At 36.1% G+C, this 17,728-nt stretch overlaps 1 protein-coding gene across 12 annotated transcripts in view; it reads left to right on the top strand.

Moving 5' to 3' along the window:
* CDC42BPA (CDC42 binding protein kinase alpha) overlaps window positions 1-17,728 on the top strand; it is a 382,935-nt gene that overhangs the window by 243,696 nt on the left and 121,511 nt on the right. For 9 of the 12 annotated variants that reach the window (XR_011645344.1, XR_011645345.1, XM_058309378.2 and 6 more), the window contains 3 exons: window positions 12,276-12,518; window positions 12,769-12,879; window positions 16,075-16,322. Coding sequence is in view for 10 of the 12 variants with exons in the window: in XM_058309378.2 (XP_058165361.1) it covers window positions 12,276-12,518; window positions 12,769-12,879; window positions 16,075-16,322 (602 nt within the window). In the remaining 2 variants the exon portion in view is untranslated. The remainder of the gene's footprint in view (window positions 1-12,275; window positions 12,519-12,768; window positions 12,880-16,074; window positions 16,323-17,728) is intronic. The other 3 variants (XM_071207321.1, XM_058309385.2, XM_071207322.1) reach the window with 1 other exon arrangement.

The raw sequence follows: 17,728 nt of genomic DNA, 5'->3' as shown, positions 1-17,728 counted from the left end.
GGCAATGCAAATATTCCATTTTATGTGGTAATGCCAAGTTGTATTCCAATGATTATTTAACTTACCCTCCTGCCAAAAGTGTATAGGAGTGTTTGTGTCCTGCAACACTCCATAGTACCAGACTTACTATTTTTGGCCAGTCTAGTCTAAATTGATATTTTAGCTTTAAAATGATATTTTATTATGGTCTTTAAATACATTTCCATAAGGACTAATGGGGTTGAGTGCCTTTACATATGTCTGATCATTTATATTTCTTTTGTGAAATGCCTCTTAATATCCTTTGTACATTTTTCTGTTAGTTTTTTTGGGGGGTGGTTTTCTTATTGCTTTGTAAGAGTTTTTGAACATCTGTGGACATACTGATCTTTTGTTTACTATTTATGTTACAGGTACTACCTCCCAGTTAGTGGCTTAACTTTTTTTTTTTAAGATTTATTTTTTATTTCTTTCTCTCCCTTCCCTCCTGCCCCCCCCCTCGCCCAGTTGTTTTGCTCTCTCTGTCCATTCACTGTGTGTTCTTCTGTGTCTACTTATATTCTTGTTGGCAGCACCAGGAATCTGTATGTTTCTTTTCGTTGTTTTTGTTGCATCATCTTGCTGCATCAGCTCTCCGTGTGTGCAGCACCACTCCTGGACAGGGTGCACTTTTTTTGTGTGGGGCGGCTCTCCTTACGGGGCGCACTCCTTGTGCGTGGGGTCCCTATGCGGGGGACACCCCTGCGTGGCAGGGCACTCCTTGCGCACATCAGCACTGCACATGGGCCAGCTCCACACGGGTCAGGAGGCCCTGGGTTTGAACCCTGGACCTCCCAAGTCGTAGGCAGATGCTCTGTTAGTTGAGCCAAATCTGCTTCCCAGTGGCTTAACTTTTTACTTTCTTTTTGGGATCTTTTGATGAACAGAAATTCTTAGTTTAAATGTAGACATATTTATCAGTCTTAATTTTTATCATTGAGAAATTTGTTGACTTGTATAAGAAATTTGAGGTAAATATTTTTTCTGTATTTTTATCTCAAAAGTTTTTATTTAGTCTTTCATATTTGAGCCTATGTTCCAACAGACATTTATTTTTATGTATCATGTGAGGTAAAGATCCAGTTTCAAATTTTTTTGCCATATGGCTAGCCACTTGTTCATTTACCAAATAAACCCTTCTTTCCACAGTGTTGTATAAAGTTGGCCTCTGTCATGTATCATATTTCCATATAAGTGTGGTCTCTTTCTCAACTCTCTGTGTCTTGAAACTTATGATTAAAAGTGCATGAATCTGCAGATCAATTATGGGAGAACTGGTATTATTACAGTGTTGAGTCTTTACATTTTATATACGTTTTTATTAATCTTATCCTGAATGCACACAAGGGTTCTAGAGCAGAACATATTATTATTTACCTACAGTGAATAATAACCACGTGGCTCTCCTGTGCCCCAGTTCTTGCCTAGGGGTAACACAAAGAGAGGTAGGTAGAGAAAACCACACAGAGAGTGTTTATATTGTAGGTAAGGGATCCCTGTGGAATGAATCTTGGTGCGGAAGAGAGAGGCAGCCCTTCATTGCCGCTGCTCCCTTGCTGAAACAGTCTCCTTGAAAACAAAAAGACCCTGGGTCCTTACTGTGACCTTGTGGAATGTAAATGCATCAGTCTGGGGGAAGACAGCCCCACCACCAGGACAGCTCCAGGGCCCAGGGTCTTACCCCCTTGATCTGTGAACCCAGGGCTCCAGGAAGTAATGCTCTTTGGAGTTTCCTTACTGTCTAAATCAGTCCTAAGTTACCTTCCAAGGCTTACTTTAGCCGGATTCCCAGAAAGCTCAGAAAGCTTAACTGTGCAAAAACATGAAAATATTTTATCTATAGCCCACAGTCTTTTTATCCATAAATATATCTCACCATATATTTAAAGCCCTTTAAAATGTTTTTCACTAAAACTTTATTCAGGACTCATTTGCCATTTGGTAAATTTATTCCTAGGTATTCTCTATTTGTTTTGTTTTGTTTTGTTTTTTAACATAATAAATGCTCTCTTTGGAAAATTTCTCTTACTGATTTTGTTTTAGTTTTTTCTTTTTTGTTTTATTAGAGTAGTTGTGGTTTTACAGAACAATCGTGTAAAATACAGTATTCCCATATATGGCCTTTCTATTAACACACTTCATAGGTGTGGTGCATTTGTTAAAATTGATGAAAGCACATTTTTACAATTATATTAAATATAGTCCATGGTTTAATGTAGGGTTCACGGTTTCTGTTGTGCCATAGGTTTTTTTTTTTTTTTTAAAGATTTTACTACAGTACCTTATTTACAATCTAAAATTTCTTATATTAACGATATTCACATAAATTATTCAGTGCTGTTAATTACATTCACAATGTTGTGGTACCATTACCACCATCCATTACCCAAACTTTTCCATCATCCCGAATAGAAGCTCTGTACATTTTAAGCCTTTACTCCCTGCTCCCTACCTTCACCTCCACCCCTGGTAGCCTATACTGTAGAGTCTAACTCTGAGTTCTAATTCTAATTACTTCATATCAGTGAAATCGTACCTTTATTTGTCCTTTTGTGTTTGGCTTATTTCACTCAGTATTATGTCTTCAGGATTCATCCATGTTGTAGCATGTATCAGAACTGCAGTTACTTTTTACAGCTGAATAATATTCCATTGTGTGTTTATACTACGTTTTATTTATCCATTCATCAATCGATGAACATTTGGGTTGCTTCCAACTTTTGGCAATTGTGAATAATGCTGCTGTGATTATCAGTGTGCAAATATTTGTTCAAGTCTCTGCTTTCAATTCTTTGGGATATATACCTGGAACTGTGATTGCCAGGTCATCTGGTAATTCCATAATTAGCTTTCTGAGGAACTGCCATACTGTCTTCCACAGCAATTGCCATTTTACATTTCCACAATGAATGAATGATCCTATTTCTGCACATCCTCTCTAACACTTAAAATTTTATGCTTTTTTAATAGTAACCATTTTAGTGAGTGTGAAATGGCATCTCATTGAAATTTTTATTTTCATTTCCCTAATGGCTAATGTTTAGTATCTTCTCATATGCCTTTTGGCCATTTGTTTATCTTCTTTAGAGAAATGCCTATTTAAGTCTTTGTCTATTTTTAAATTGGGTTGATTGTCCTTTTGTGGTTGAGTTAAAGGATTTCTTTATATATTCTAGATATAACACTTATCTTAGGGGTGAGGTTTCCATATATTTTCTCTCATTGAGTAGGTTATCTTTTACTTTCATGATAAAGTCCTTTAATGCACAAAAGTTTTTCATTTTGAGGAAGTCCCATTTATCTATTTTGTCTTTTGTTGCTTGTGCTTTGGGTGTAAAGTCTAAGAAATCTTTGCCTAATTCAAGTTCCTGAAGATGCTTCCCTACATTTTCTTCTAGGAGATTTATAGTTTTGGCTCTTACATTTAAGTCTTTGACCTATTTTGAATTGACTTTTGTGCATGGTGTGAGGTAGGGGTCCTTTTTCATATTTTGCATATTGATATCCAGTTTCCCCAGCACCATGTGTTGAAGAGGCTATTCCTTCCATATCAAATGGTCTTTGCTCCCTTGTCAAAAATCAGTAAGCCAGAAATGTCAAGGTTTATTTCTAAGCTCTCAATTCAATTCCAGTGGTCTATGTATCTGTCCTTGTGTCGCTACCATTTTGTATTGATTACTGTGGCTTCATAATAAATTTTAAGATTGGGAAATATGAGTCCTCCAACTTCATTCTTCATTTTCAAGATGGCTTTGGTTATTTGGGGCCCCTTACCCTTCCAAATAAATATGATGATTGTCTTTTCCATTTCTGCAATGAAGGCTGTTCAGATTTGAGTGGGATTGCATTGAATCTCTAAATCACTTTAGGTAGAATTGACATCTTAACAATATTGAGTCTTCCAATCTATGAACATAGAATGTCCTTCCATTTATTCAGTTCTTCCTAGATTTTTTTTTAAAGATTTATTTTATTTATTCCCCCCCCCCCCCCCCCCCCCGTTGTCTCCTGTGTCCATTTGCAGTGTGTTCTTCTCTGTCCGCTTGCATCATCCTGAGGCACTGGGAAACTGTGTCTCTTTTTTGCTACGTCAGCTCTTCGTGTGTACTGAGCCACTCCTGGGCAGGCTATGCTTTTTTTCATGCGCAGCAGCTCTCCTTGAGGGGCACACTCCTTGTATGTGCGGGACCCCTATGCAGAGATGCCCCTGTGTAGCGTGGCACTCCTTGCATGCAGCAACAGCACTGTGCATAGGCCAGCTTTCCACATGGGTCAGGAGGCCCTGGGGATCAAACCCTGGACCCTCCATATGGTAGACGGACGCTCTATCAGTTGAGCCACGTCAGCTTCCCAATCCTAAATGTTGTTTAGCAATGTTTTGTAGTTTTCTGTGTACAAGTCCTTTATCTCCTTACTTAGATTTACTCCTAGATTTTGATTCTTTTAGTTGCTATTGTAAATGGAATTTCTTTTTTGGTAATCTTTCTTGAAGAGGTTGTTCATTGCTAGTATGCAGAAATGCAACTGATTTTTGAGTATTGATTGTACATCCTGCCACTTGAGCTCTAGTAGCTTTGTTGTGGGCTTTTTAGGATTTGCTGTTTATAGAATCATGTTATCTGAGAAAGGGGAAAGTTTTACTTCTTCCTCTTACATAATTGCTCTGGGTAGAACTTCCAGTAGCGTGCTGAGTAATGGCGGTGACAGTGGGCATCCTCGTCTGGTTTCTGATGTGGTTTTTTTTTTTTTTAATTGACTTTGTAATAATATTACATTAAAAATATATATGTGAGGTCCCATTCAACCCCACCCCCCCCACCCCCCCTCTCCCCCCCCAACAACACTCGTTCCCATCATCATGACACATCCATTGGATTTGGTTAGTACATCTTTGGGCACCTCTGCACCTCATAGACAATGGTTCACATCATGGCCCATACTCTCCTCCATTCCATCCAGTGGGCCCTGTGAGGATTTACAATGTCCGGTGATTACCTCTGAAGCACCATCCAGGGCAGCTCCATGTCCCAAAGACACCTCCACCTCTCATCTCTTCTTGCCTTTCCCCATACCCATCGTCCACCATGTCCACTTTTCCCAATCCAATGCCACCTCTTCTATGTGGACATTGGATTGGTTGTGTCCATTGCAACTCTATGTCAAGAGGAGGCTCAGATTCCACATGAATGCTGGATGCAATCCTCCCATTTTCTGATGTGGTTTTCAGGCTTTCACCATTAAGTATGGTGTTAACTGTGGATTTACATGTATGCCCTTTATCGTATTGAAGACATTATTCCCAGTTTTCTAAGTGGTTTTTTCAGTAAGTGCTGCTGGGTTTTGTTAAATGCCTTTTTTGCATTGAGGTGATCATGTGGGTTTTACCCCCTTCATTCTGTATTGCATCAGTTGATTTTCTTATGTTGAACCGCCTTTGCATACCTGGATAAATTCCACTTGATCTTGGTGTAAAATTATTTTGATGTGCTACTGGATTCAGGTTCCTAGTTTTTTGCGTGTGTGTGTGTTTTTTTTAAGATTTATTTATTTGTTTGTTTCCCCTCTTCCCCTCCACCTGCCCTGCTGTTTTTGCTGTCTGTGTTGTCTTCTCTTCTCATTTTTTCTCCTCTAGGATTCACCAGGATTCCATCCTGTAGACCTCTGATGGAGAGAGAGTTTCCTTGACAATTACACCACCTCAGTTCTTGGTTTCTGCTACACTTCACCTTGACTGTCCTCTTGTCTCTCTTTTGATATGTCGTCATCTTGCTGCTTGACTCACTTGCATGGGGCACTGGCTCACCATGTGGGCACTTGTGCAGGCATGCTTTCTCTTCTTCTTTTTCACCAGGTGACCCCAGGTCCTCCCATATGGTAGGCAGAAGCTCTATCACTTGAGCCACATCTGCTTCCCCAGTTTGCTAGTATTTTGTTGAGGATTGTTGTATTTACATTCTTTTTTTTTTTTTTTTTTGTACATCACAGAAGGCTTTATTCACCCATTACTGCTCCAGGAATAAAAGAAGCTTACATCAATCTTTCATTTTAATATGCTGTCATCTTGGGCTTCTGCCAATTCTTGCAATCTCTTTCAGCTCATCCTGCTTCTTTTTCTCCTCAGCTGCTTTTCTCCTTTCTTCTTCTGCCTGAGGTTTTAGATAACTGTAGCACTTGGCTCCGTAGGTCACGTAGAGGAACAGGGCAGAGTAGCAGCCGAGCATGATGAGCACCGGTGGCATCATCTTGCCCCTGACCTTTGCTCCAGAAGCACAACTCTGAGGCCGGGCAGGAGCTGCAAGGCTGCGAGAGGCGCCAGATGCAACCGTGTTGCGTGCGCACCTGGGCGTGCGTGCTTGCATTTATATTCTAAAGATACATTGGTCTGTAATTTTCTTGTGGTACTTTCATCAGGCTTTGGTATTTGGGTGATGTTGCTTCATAAAATAATTTAGGGAGTGTTCCATCTGCTTCACTTTTTAGAAGAGTTTGAGCAGGTTTGGTGTTATTTCTTCTTAGATAGTTTGGTAAAATTCACCGTTGAAGCTATCTAAACATGGCATTTCTTTGTTGGCAAGTTTTTAATAACTGATTCAGTCTTTTTACTTATTTGTCTGCTGAGATCTTCTATGTCTTCTTGAATCGGTGTAGGTATTTTGTGTGTTTCTAGGAATTTACCCATTTCATCTAGGTTTATCTAATTTACTGAACAGTTGTTCATAGTATCTTCTTATAATCCTTTTTATTTCTGTGGGGTCCATTGTAATATCCCCCTTTTCATTTCTGATTTTAGTCCTTTGTGTCCCCTCTTTTTTCCCTTGTCATTCTACCTAAAGGTTGTTCAATTTTATTAATATTTTGAAAGAACCAGCTTTGGATTTTGTTGATTCTCTGTATTTTTTTGTTTAATTCCCAATTTCAATTATCTCTACTCTAATCTTTGTTATTTCCTTCTTTCTGCTTGCTTTGGGATTAGTTTGCTTTTCTTTTTCTAGATCTTCCAGTTTTAAGGTTAGATCTGATTTGAGATCTTTCTTCCTTTTTTAACTTAAGTATTTAGAGCTATAAATTTGCTTCTCAGCACTGCCATTCTGTATCCCAAAAGTTTTGGTATGTTGTATTTTCGTTTTCATTTCATTAAGATATCTTCTAATTTCCCTTGTGATTTCTTCTTTCACCCATTGGTTTTTTAAGAGTATGTTTTTAAATTTCCATATATCAAATGAATTTTCCAATTCTCTTATTGATTTCTAGCTTCATTCCATTGTGGCTGAAGAAAATACAGGGTTTCATTTCAATATTTTTCAAATTTATTGAGACTTGTTTGTGACTAAGATACAGGCTGTCCTGGAGAATGACCCATGTGCACTTGAGAAAAATCTGTATTCTGTTCTTGTTGGGTAAAGCATTTTATATATACTTGTTAGTCCTAGTTGGTTTAGAGCAGGGGTTCTTAGCCAGGGGTCCAGGAGTCCTTGGAAAGATTTCCGTGAGCTTGAATTAAACATTCAAAAAAAATATTCTTGTGGGAACGTGTTGGTGCAATATGATATATTTATTAAATAGTACATAATATAGTGTGGACTTAGTATGGTTTTTATTTTGATGTAGTGTGTGCTGCATGCAGCGGATAACTGCCTGCAAAAAGGTTGGTAAGGATAGTGGAGATGGTTTTATGATGCCATGGGAAAACTCGAATTCCTAAATGTTTGATGAAAATGACCCTTGGAATGATGTTGAACTGTGTTAGGTTATCAGGTATTGAAATTATGGGAAAGTTGTAAAACATAATTTTGAATAATCCTAAAATTTAACTTAAAGACTTGCCAATGTGTGTCATAAAACTGTCGCTGCTACATTCTAAGATGGGGTCCATGGTTTTCATCTGACTGGCAAAGAGGTCCATGGAACAATAAAGTTTAAGAACCCCTGGTTTAGAGTATCATTCAGGTTTATATTTTGTAATTGATCTTTTGTCTAGATGTTCTGTTCATTATTGAAAGTTGTATATTAAAGTCTCCTACTGTTAAAATGTAGAACTCTTCACTGTGTATTAGAGTTTCCTACTGTTATAATGTATAACTGTCAAATTCTCCTTTCAAATCATTCTTTGCTTTATATATTTTGAATCTCTATTTTAGATGCATGTATATTTATAATTGTTTTGTCTTCTTATTGAATTGTGCCTTCTATTAGTACATGGTGACCATCTTTGTTCCCCATAACTCTTTTTGATTTAAAGTCTATTTTATCTGATACTAGTATAGCTACCCCAGCTTTCTTTTGGTTAGTGCTTAGCATGGTATATTTTTTCCATCCTTTCACTTTCATCCTATTTATGTATTTCAATATAAGATGAGTCTCTTATAGATAGCCTATAGTTGTTGGTTCATGCTTTCTTGTCTTCTGCCAATCTCTGTCTTTTGCCTGGAAAGTTTAATCCATTTATATTTAAAATAACTACTGATAATGCAGGACTTCCTTCTGCCATTTTTCCCCTGAGTTTATATGTCTTATACCTTTTTCTCTCCCTATTCTTCAAAATTTTACTGCTTTTTAAAAAAACTTGTTGTAGCATTGTTAAACTAATTTTATGATGTATTTGAAATTCTTTGAGGTTTTTTACACCTTATGGCAGTTTTCATTCTTCCTTGAGGGGTCTTTATACTTTTTCTTTCTTTCCTTCTCTTACTGCATTGGTTAAAACCTCCATACAGTGTTGAGTAGAAGTAGTGATAGCAGACAGCTCTGTCTTATTCCTGATTTTAAAGTGACTGCCTCTCATATTTCACCACTAGTAATGTTTGCTATGAGTTTTTGGTAAATATTTTTTGTCAGGTTTAGGAAGTTACCTTATTTTCTATTTTGCTAATAGTGTTAATCAGGAATAGAGCTTGAATTCATTGAATGTGTTTTTCTGAATTCTGTTATATGATCATATGATTTTTCTCTTAATTATGTTAATATGGTGACTAACATTTATAGACTTTTTCTAATGTTAATCTACTTTTGCACTATGGGTTAAATCTTAATTGTCCATGTATTAATTTTCTAAGTAATTATATTGATAGTATAGATGATAGTTACGTAGCATCTGTTCTAAGAGCATTATACATATATTTGTTTATTTGATTCTCATAAGAGCTCTCTGAGTTAGGTATTATTATTATTCTCATTTTACAATTGTGTAACTTAGGCAGAGAAGTTATGTACCCTTGCTCAAGGCCACAGGGATAAGAAAGTGCTGGAGCTGAAATTTTAACACAAGGAATCTAGATCCAGAGTTCGTGCTGATCCACTTGATATGTCATTGGAACTGACTTGCTAATATTTTGCTCAGGCTTTTCCCCTGTTTTCATAAATGAGATTGGCCTATAATTTTGTTCTTTATCGATTATTTTTTATATCAAGGATATATGGGCCTCATTAGAATGAACTGGGTAGCATTCCCTTTTTTCTCTTCTCTAAACAATTTTTTATAGTGGATTGTTTTGTTTCTTTAAATTTAGAAGAATTCATCTGTAAAACCATCTAAGTGTGAAGGTTTTCCATCACTGGGGAGATGGGGAAATGTATTCAGTTACTTTGTTATAGGACTATTCAGGTATTCTGTTTCTTCTTAAAACCATTTTGATGTGTTTTTATAGGCATTTGTTCTTTTCACAGATTTAAAAATTTATTGACATTAAATTCTTATGATTTTTAATCTATCCTATATTTGCAGTTATAGCCTCTTTTTCTTTCCTAATGTTATTTGTGTCTTCTTGCTTGAACTTTTGATTGTGCTACCAGAGATTTGTCCATTTTATGATTATTTCCAAAAAATATCTTTGGCTTTGTTTGATGGTCAGTATTCTGTTGTTGTTTTTTTCATTAGTTTATTCTCATCTCTATTATCTTCTCATGTCAGGGAGGATGTCTTATTGAATGTTCTGTTTCTAATTTTTAAGTGAATTTTTTATTTCAACTTTAATTTCTTTATAAACATTTCAGACTCTAACTTTTCAACAATGTATAACTTTTAAAAAGTGTATAACTTTTACATCATTCCTAAATGTTAACATGCATTAGTATTGTTTTTCATATTTTGAAGTTTTTTTTTTAGTTCTAAGTATTTTATTATCCTTTATTTTTCTCTATGACTAATGATTTATTAATAAGTAAATTTTTAAATTTTCAGTGTGTGGAGTTTTATCTTTGGTTGGTTGGTTTCTAATTTAGTTGCAGTGTTATTAAAGAAATTGATTTGAATGACATCTGTTCTTTGAAATTTATTGAGACTTGCTTCATGGCCTGAACTTTTCCATTTCTAAATGTTCAATACATGCTTGAGAAAAATGTGTGTTCCCAGTATTGGTTGCAGTCATTTACATATGAAGTTTGTTAATTGAGTTTTTTTAATCTTCTTGGTTTATCTATAAGTGATTGAGAAATTAAATGTCTTATAGTAATGTATTCACCAGTTTTTCTCTGATGTTCTACCTGTTTCTTTTAAAAATATTTTGAAACTATGTTATGACATGCACGGTAGTTTAGAATGGTATTTCCTCCTATTCAGTTGAACTTTCTATCATTGTAAAGTGACATTCCTTAACCTTAATTAATACTTTGAATAATCAAGACTAGACTTTTTTTCTTAATCCAGGTATAATGAACTCTGTCTTTAACTGGTGCACATAGCCCTTTTATAACTGATTACTATTGTGCACAGACATGTTTCTATCATGTTGCTTTCTGTTTTATGTTTGTTATGGTCTCTCTATGCCTCTCTTTTTCTTTTTTTGTTTGTTATTTCCATTTTACCCTCTTCTCTTTCTATCTTTTTGATAATTACTGTTGAACTTTACTGTGCATATTTAATGAAGTCTGAATGCATAATCATTAAAACTTTTCTCCCAAACAATTTAAAGAACTTGGACTCTGATTAGCTGTTTCCATTCATTGTATACACTGCTATTAATCAATATTTCAGTTACATCCTTTTTCATTACCCTACAAATTAGAATTTTATCGTACAGTCTTATATAGGCACTGTTTTGTTCATATTCACATTCATGTTTACCAATTTCTTAGCTTACCATACTCCTTGCATATCAGACTTTCCTTCTAAGATGATTTTTCTTTTTCCTGAAATAAAACTTTAGAGGTTCCTTTAGTGCATTTTGAATTGTGGCGAGCTCTGACAAATTTTCTTTAATGACACTCTCATTATTTTAGCCTTATACTTGGAGAGTAATTTTTCTGGGTCTGCAATTTTAATTATTTTCTCATTTCTTTGAAAATATTTCTGATTATCTTCTATTGTTGTTTTGGTAGGTGATTTGTCTTTTCCCCTCTGGTTGCTTTTAAGATCTCTTCTTTCTCTTTGGTATTATACAGTTTCAGTTTTTAAAATTTCTGGATTTAGGTTTATTTTTCTTGCTTCATAAGTGTTTTTCTTCCTATATTGGAATCTTGTCTAATTTTTTCAATTTTTTGTTTCTGAGAAGTCTATAAAGTTATTTTACAAATCTGCCTGGTCATTTTAAGTAGTCTTTTATCATTTTTCCTTTTTTTTTTTTTTTTGAGATTTCCTTTTCCTCAAACTTTTTATCCGTAGCAATTTTATGTCTGTAGCTGATATTTCTGATACAAAATACCTTTGGGGTTTACTTTTATTGTTTGCTACAGTTTCTGTGAAGTTGCTAATGGTTATTTGTGGGTTTTTTTTGGGGGGGGTGTGATTGTATTTGTTCTTAATGTGTGAAAAGCCTGGATTTTCACTTGCTGGGAGGCAGGTGGTTCTATTAGCCTGAGCCCCCTTTTAACCCTCTCCAGGTTGGCCAGTTTCTCCTGGGACATTCAAGGTCAGCTTCCTCTCCTTGCTACTGGCCCAAGGCTTGCTCCCCACCAGGAACCTTTGTTTGTATCACTTGACTCATTTGATATTAATTCAGAAAAAACTCCCAAATACCCATTGAACTTTACAAAATCTTTATTTTGACCCTCACCTTTTATAATCCTATAATCTTTATTTGTAGAAACAAAGATACTTCAAGTTTAATAAATCAGCTGCTCCTCGCTGAGCATGTTAGAAGAAGAATTAAAATATAGACAGGGTACCATACCCTAAATAGTTGCTTTAAAGTAGTTCATTTCATTTCATTTTTGTCCTGAGGTGAATAATTTTGGCTCTAAACATCATCATAGCTACTTTGATGGCCAAATTTCGTCTCTAGCTTGCAGAATTGGTAACTTATATTCTTTTTACAAAACCTTAGGAACTAGTCCAGGCTAGTGAGCGATTAAAAAACCAATCCAAAGAGCTGAAAGACGCACACTGCCAGAGGAAACTGGCCATGCAGGAATTCATGGAGATCAATGAGCGGCTAACAGAATTGCACACCCAAAAACAGAAACTTGCTCGCCATGTCCGAGATAAGGAAGAAGAGGTGGACCTAGTGGTGCAAAAAGTTGAAAGCTTAAGGCAAGAACTGCGCAGAACAGAAAGAACCAAAAAAGAGGTTAGTAGTCAGGCAAATTTTGTAGTGCCCGTGGCAGTGAGTAAAGCTGCCTTTCAGACTAGTGAAATAATATATATTTTATTCTTTAATTTTTGACAAAAAAATATTTTTTTACTTTGGTAACATTATTTAATATGAATTTTTCCAATTGAAATCTCTTCCTATTGCAAGGTAAATTTCCATGGGGAGAAACATTTTGTTTGAAAAATATTATAACCATGAAATCTGCTTTTTTCATTTTATTTTAAAGCTGGAAGTTCGTTCAGAAGCTCTAGCTGTTGAAGCATCTAAAGACAGGAAACTGCGTGAACAGAGCGAGCACTATTCTAAACAACTGGAAAATGAACTGGAGGGACTGAAGGTATCTTGATTTCAGATTTATGAAAAGTAATTCATTTTCTTCTCTGGAGGCCTGAGAGGAGCATTGGCTTATGTTGGCTTTGGTACAGAGTAAAAAATAACTGTCCGTCAAACCTAGTATTCTTACTCTCATTCTTAACAGTAGGAAGCTAGTAGAGACTACCTAAACTGCTGAGAGGAAAGGGAAAACTATGCTTACTGGAGAGAAGAAACCTTTCAGAAGGGAATTAAAATGTTTATGAAGGGCTGCCTGCCTGAAAAAGATGCACTGGGAATCCACTCTGGGTTGTTGGTTAGACATCCAGACCCCCTGTCTCGTACAGGACTTTGGAGAGCCTCAGGTATAGCTCTGTGGATACTTCTGTTAGCAGAAGCAACGTGACAGGGCATGGGCTAGCATCTCACCAGAAGTTGGTTTTCTCTGGAGTCAGACTCTGTTCCCAAGTTACTAGCTGTGTCACATTGAATAAGTCATTTCATTTTACCACTTTATGCTTTAATTTTCTCATCTGTAATACCTACCTCATCAGTTTTATGTAAGGAATAGATACATAAGTAAGATGATACATCATAAAATGCTCAACAACTATTAGCTACAATAACAATGTAATGTATGTCAAATTGAGACAAATGTGATTAAAGTGGAAAAAATGTTTCCATAATATTAAATAATAGTCGGAAAATGGTGTCTACCCTTTTAGTCCCCACTTCCACCCACTCCTTGCATAATCATACCTTGTCTAGTGTTTTATTCATCTAACAAATACAAGAATTAGATTGAATGGCACCTCAGAAAGTCTAAGTACTCCTTCTGTGCTGATTTGTAATTCCATAAACATCTCTAGCATCACTGTCATAATTATTTATTCAAAGTACAAATCTATCTCCCCACCTAAACTGTGAACTAGCTTATTAAAAACACAGGTATATTAATCTGGCACATGACCACATGTTTAATGGTTGTTCAATAAATGTACTAATAAATGAAGTAGTAGGTAAAATTTTTCACAGCTTAACTTTTTTCTGATGACTAAACATTAGTGGTTGCAAGTAAGGCTCCTTTGCTATAAATAGAAATATAATCGCTATATGTCAAAGTCACTTCATTTCTGTGACATTTATAAATTTGGGATAATAATAGAACTGCTTAATAAGTATTAACTATAATTTTTATCATCCTATTATTTTCTTAGGATAGTTTTCTAAATGTGGGATTTCTTAGTCAAAAGATATTCACATATAACTTTTTAGAAAATATTTCAGCCCTTCTAAAAGATTGTACTAATCTTCCCTCCACTGAGAACATCTTTCAGTGGCTGTGATCATGTGCTGTGAGAATTCACCATGCGTTTTTCTCTTAGTGTAATATAAACATTTTTCACTCATTACAAAAATGTCACAAATACAACTTTAATGACTAGAAATATTAATAGTTCAAGAATATCGGGGGGTGGGGGGTATATGGGGACCTCATATATTTTTAATGTAACATTAAAAAAATAAAGACCAAAAAAAAGAATACTATTAAATATTTTCAATTTTGTAGTAGTATAATTACTGATTTCTTTCTCTGTGCCATTTCCTTAGAACAGAGAACTAGAAATGAAATCATCTGATCATGTCAAGTCCTCAACACCTTCCACAAATCTTTGTAAATATAATGGGCCAAAAAAGAGTTGTAGCTTTTTTGCATATCTTGGTTTATTAAATTATTTATTAGTTATATTTTCGCATTGTGATTTTTGCTTTTGTGAGTTATTTCTTTAAATCATATGCATGTTAATATTGTAGTCTTAATATGTTTCCTATCAGTTTATATAAATTCTTTACACAGGAAAACTTTTACCTCTTTTTTATTTTCACCAACTTTTTAATGACTCCATCATATGCCCTGTATTAGTCAGCCAAAGGGGCACTGATGCAAAATACCAGAAATCTGTTGGCTTTTATAAAGGGTATTTATTTGAGGTAAAAACTTACAGTGACCAGGCCATAAAGCATAAGGTACTTCCCTCACCAAGTCTTTGGCCACGTGTTGGAGCAAGATGGCTGCCGACGTCTGTCAGGATCCAGCCTTCCTTTTCCTCTTAAGACTCTGTGGTCCCAGCTTCTTCCATCTCAGCTGTAGGCTGGAATGAGTCTCGTGTCTCTCCCAGAGCTGTGTCTCTCTTGGCTTGGCTGCTGCTCCCTCCGCAAGGCCAGCTGTGAACCATCAGGCGAATGGCTCATCTCTCTTCCTGAGGCCTCTGCCATGTCTAACAGAACCCTCTCTCCTTCCTCATTTATCCGCGTTTACCTCTCGGGGCTCCAGCATTAAAACTCCAACTAACTCCTCTGTTGTGTGGTTTTCTCTGTGAGTCCCTGCCCACCAAGGGGGCAGGGACACAGCATCCTAACATGACCCAAAGCTCTAATCATTATTTAATCAAATAAAAGTGAAACCCCTGAATCCAGTCTAATCTCATATGCCCAGAGGAATAGACCAGTTCAAAAACATAATCCAGTAACTATTTTTGGAATTCATAAACAATATCAGACTGCCACATGCCCTTTAATTTTGGTATTTTTTTCTTTTTAAAATTACTAATTTGTAAAAAGGTGGATGTCAACCAAATTTCTCCTCCTTTTCGTATACTCTAACTAAAAGCAAAGAGAAAAATCTACTATTATTTTTTTCTTCTATGAATATGAAGATGTCAGACCATTGTCCTTTCTCTCTGGACTCTTGCAAAAGCCCCCTCTGTTTTCTTTTTGTACATTCCAGTCCTACCATCCCCTCTGCTGATTTACTCTCCTAAAAATACAAATGTGCTTAAAGCCTTTCTTCAGTTCCTCATCACATAAAGGAGGCAGTCAAATTTTCCCTCACTCCATTCACCAGCAGTAATTCCATATAGAAGTCGTGTAAGTACCAGCAGAAAATACAAATAAGTATATAATCTTGGTGTGAAGAAGACTTTAAAAATACCAACAAAGGTACAAACTATATGGGAAAATACACTGAGAAAAATACTTGCAGCATGTGGCAGGCGAAAGGTTTAATAGCCTTAATTTAGAAAGAGTGTTTTGGGTAAGATAATATACAAAAAGACTATTCAGTTATATGAACAGTCTTCTTTATATTATAGAAAAGAGTTATTTTTTTATATTTCATTATTATTATAGGTGAACTAATAATTTGTTATTACTTCTATAGCAAAAACAAATTAGTTACTCACCAGGAGTATGCAGCATAGCACATCAGCAAGAGATAAGTAAACTAAAGACTGATTTGGAAAAGAAAAATTTCTTTTATGAAGAAGAACTGTCTAAAAGAGAAGGAATACATGCAAATGAAATTAAAAACCTAAAGAAAGAACTGCATGATTCAGAAGGCCAGCAACTTGCTCTCAACAAAGAAATTATGATTTTGAAAGACAAATTGGAAAAGACCAGGAGAGAGAGGTAAGAATCAAGCTATTTATTTATCCAAAAAAATAGTTATTGCCTACTCGTTTGTGTGTCAGATACTGGAGATGCTTATAGAAAAAAAACACATCTCAGCCCTTAAGGAAACCAAAAGCAATATTGGTAAATAAAAAATTACAAGTCAGCTTATCAAGAAACTAGTGGGATCGGTATAGGAGCACACACAGAAGAGGCACATGCAACTCTGGTACATGTAGACTTCCTCAAGCACGTTGTTGTAAGCTGAGACTGTAGAATTAAGACAGATGCACCTGGGCAAGAGTGTTCAGGCACAAGCAGCAGACTGTGCTATGACCTACAGGAAAAAAGGAAAAATGAAAGCTGTTCGCTGTGGCTTAAGCAAAAAAGTAGGGCAGAAGTAGTAAGAAATGATGCTAAAACGGAAAATAGAGGCAAGATTATGAAGCCTAAGGAATTTGTACTTTATCCTAAGGTCTCTGATTGAAAATGATATGGTTATGTTTATATTTTTGAAAGATCTCTCTCTCTACTACGTGGAGAATGGGTCGGAAGGAGCAGGCTGGAGGTAGAATTCAGCTGTGACAGATGGAGGGGCTGGACCTCAGGCAGTGATGGTCAAGATGTGGGGCAGTAGCTGGGCTGAGAAGATAGAACCTGGAGGACATAATGACCAGAGGTGTGAGGTGAGGGAGCAGGGAGATTATCAGTGATACTCAGGTATCTCGATTCTGGACAACAGAGTGGATAACGATTGTCATTCTCAACCTGTATGAGAAACCTGGGTGTATTTAGTTTGGTGTTTTCATTCATTCAGCAAAAATATTTTAGGGCTTTCTGTGTGCTAGGCACTGTTTCAGGCACTTGGAATGTGGTGGTGAACAAAAAAATATGCTGTTATGGAGTTTTTCTTTAGTTTTGGTGAAAGACAATAAACAATGTAAGTAAAATAAAAAATACATTAAATAAGGATAATTTCCAAGAAGAAAAATAAAGCAGGGAATGGGGATTTTGAGGCATTGGAGGGGAGGAGATTAAGTTACATATAGGATGGCCAGGAATGATTATACAGACAAGACGACTTCTAGTGTCCTAGGCTGCTTAAAGGCAATACCATGAATGGGTTAGAAAATACCCAAAACAAGGCAACCTCACAGCGGTGCTTTTTTCCCAGAGACCAGCTGCTGGTGATCCTTGGCTCTTCTGCCACATGGCAAAGCACATGGTGGCTACTGCTGGTCTCTCTTCTCTTCCAGGTTTTCTTCTTTTAGAAGTTGGGAGAAGAGGAAGATCTAGCAAAGTTAGTGTATTAACATGTCAAAAAAAGTTTGAATCAAGTAAGCTAAGGACTAAATAATGACCTTGAATTTAGCCATGTGAGGGGCATTGCTGACGATGATAGCAATTATAGTGGAAAAGTAGAG

This window comes from Dasypus novemcinctus, chromosome 13 (assembly GCF_030445035.2).
Source record: "Dasypus novemcinctus isolate mDasNov1 chromosome 13, mDasNov1.1.hap2, whole genome shotgun sequence".
NCBI lineage: Eukaryota > Metazoa > Chordata > Mammalia > Cingulata > Dasypodidae > Dasypus > Dasypus novemcinctus.
Note: the sequence above shows the minus strand (reverse complement) of the source record. Positions and strands in the feature narration are given on the sequence as shown.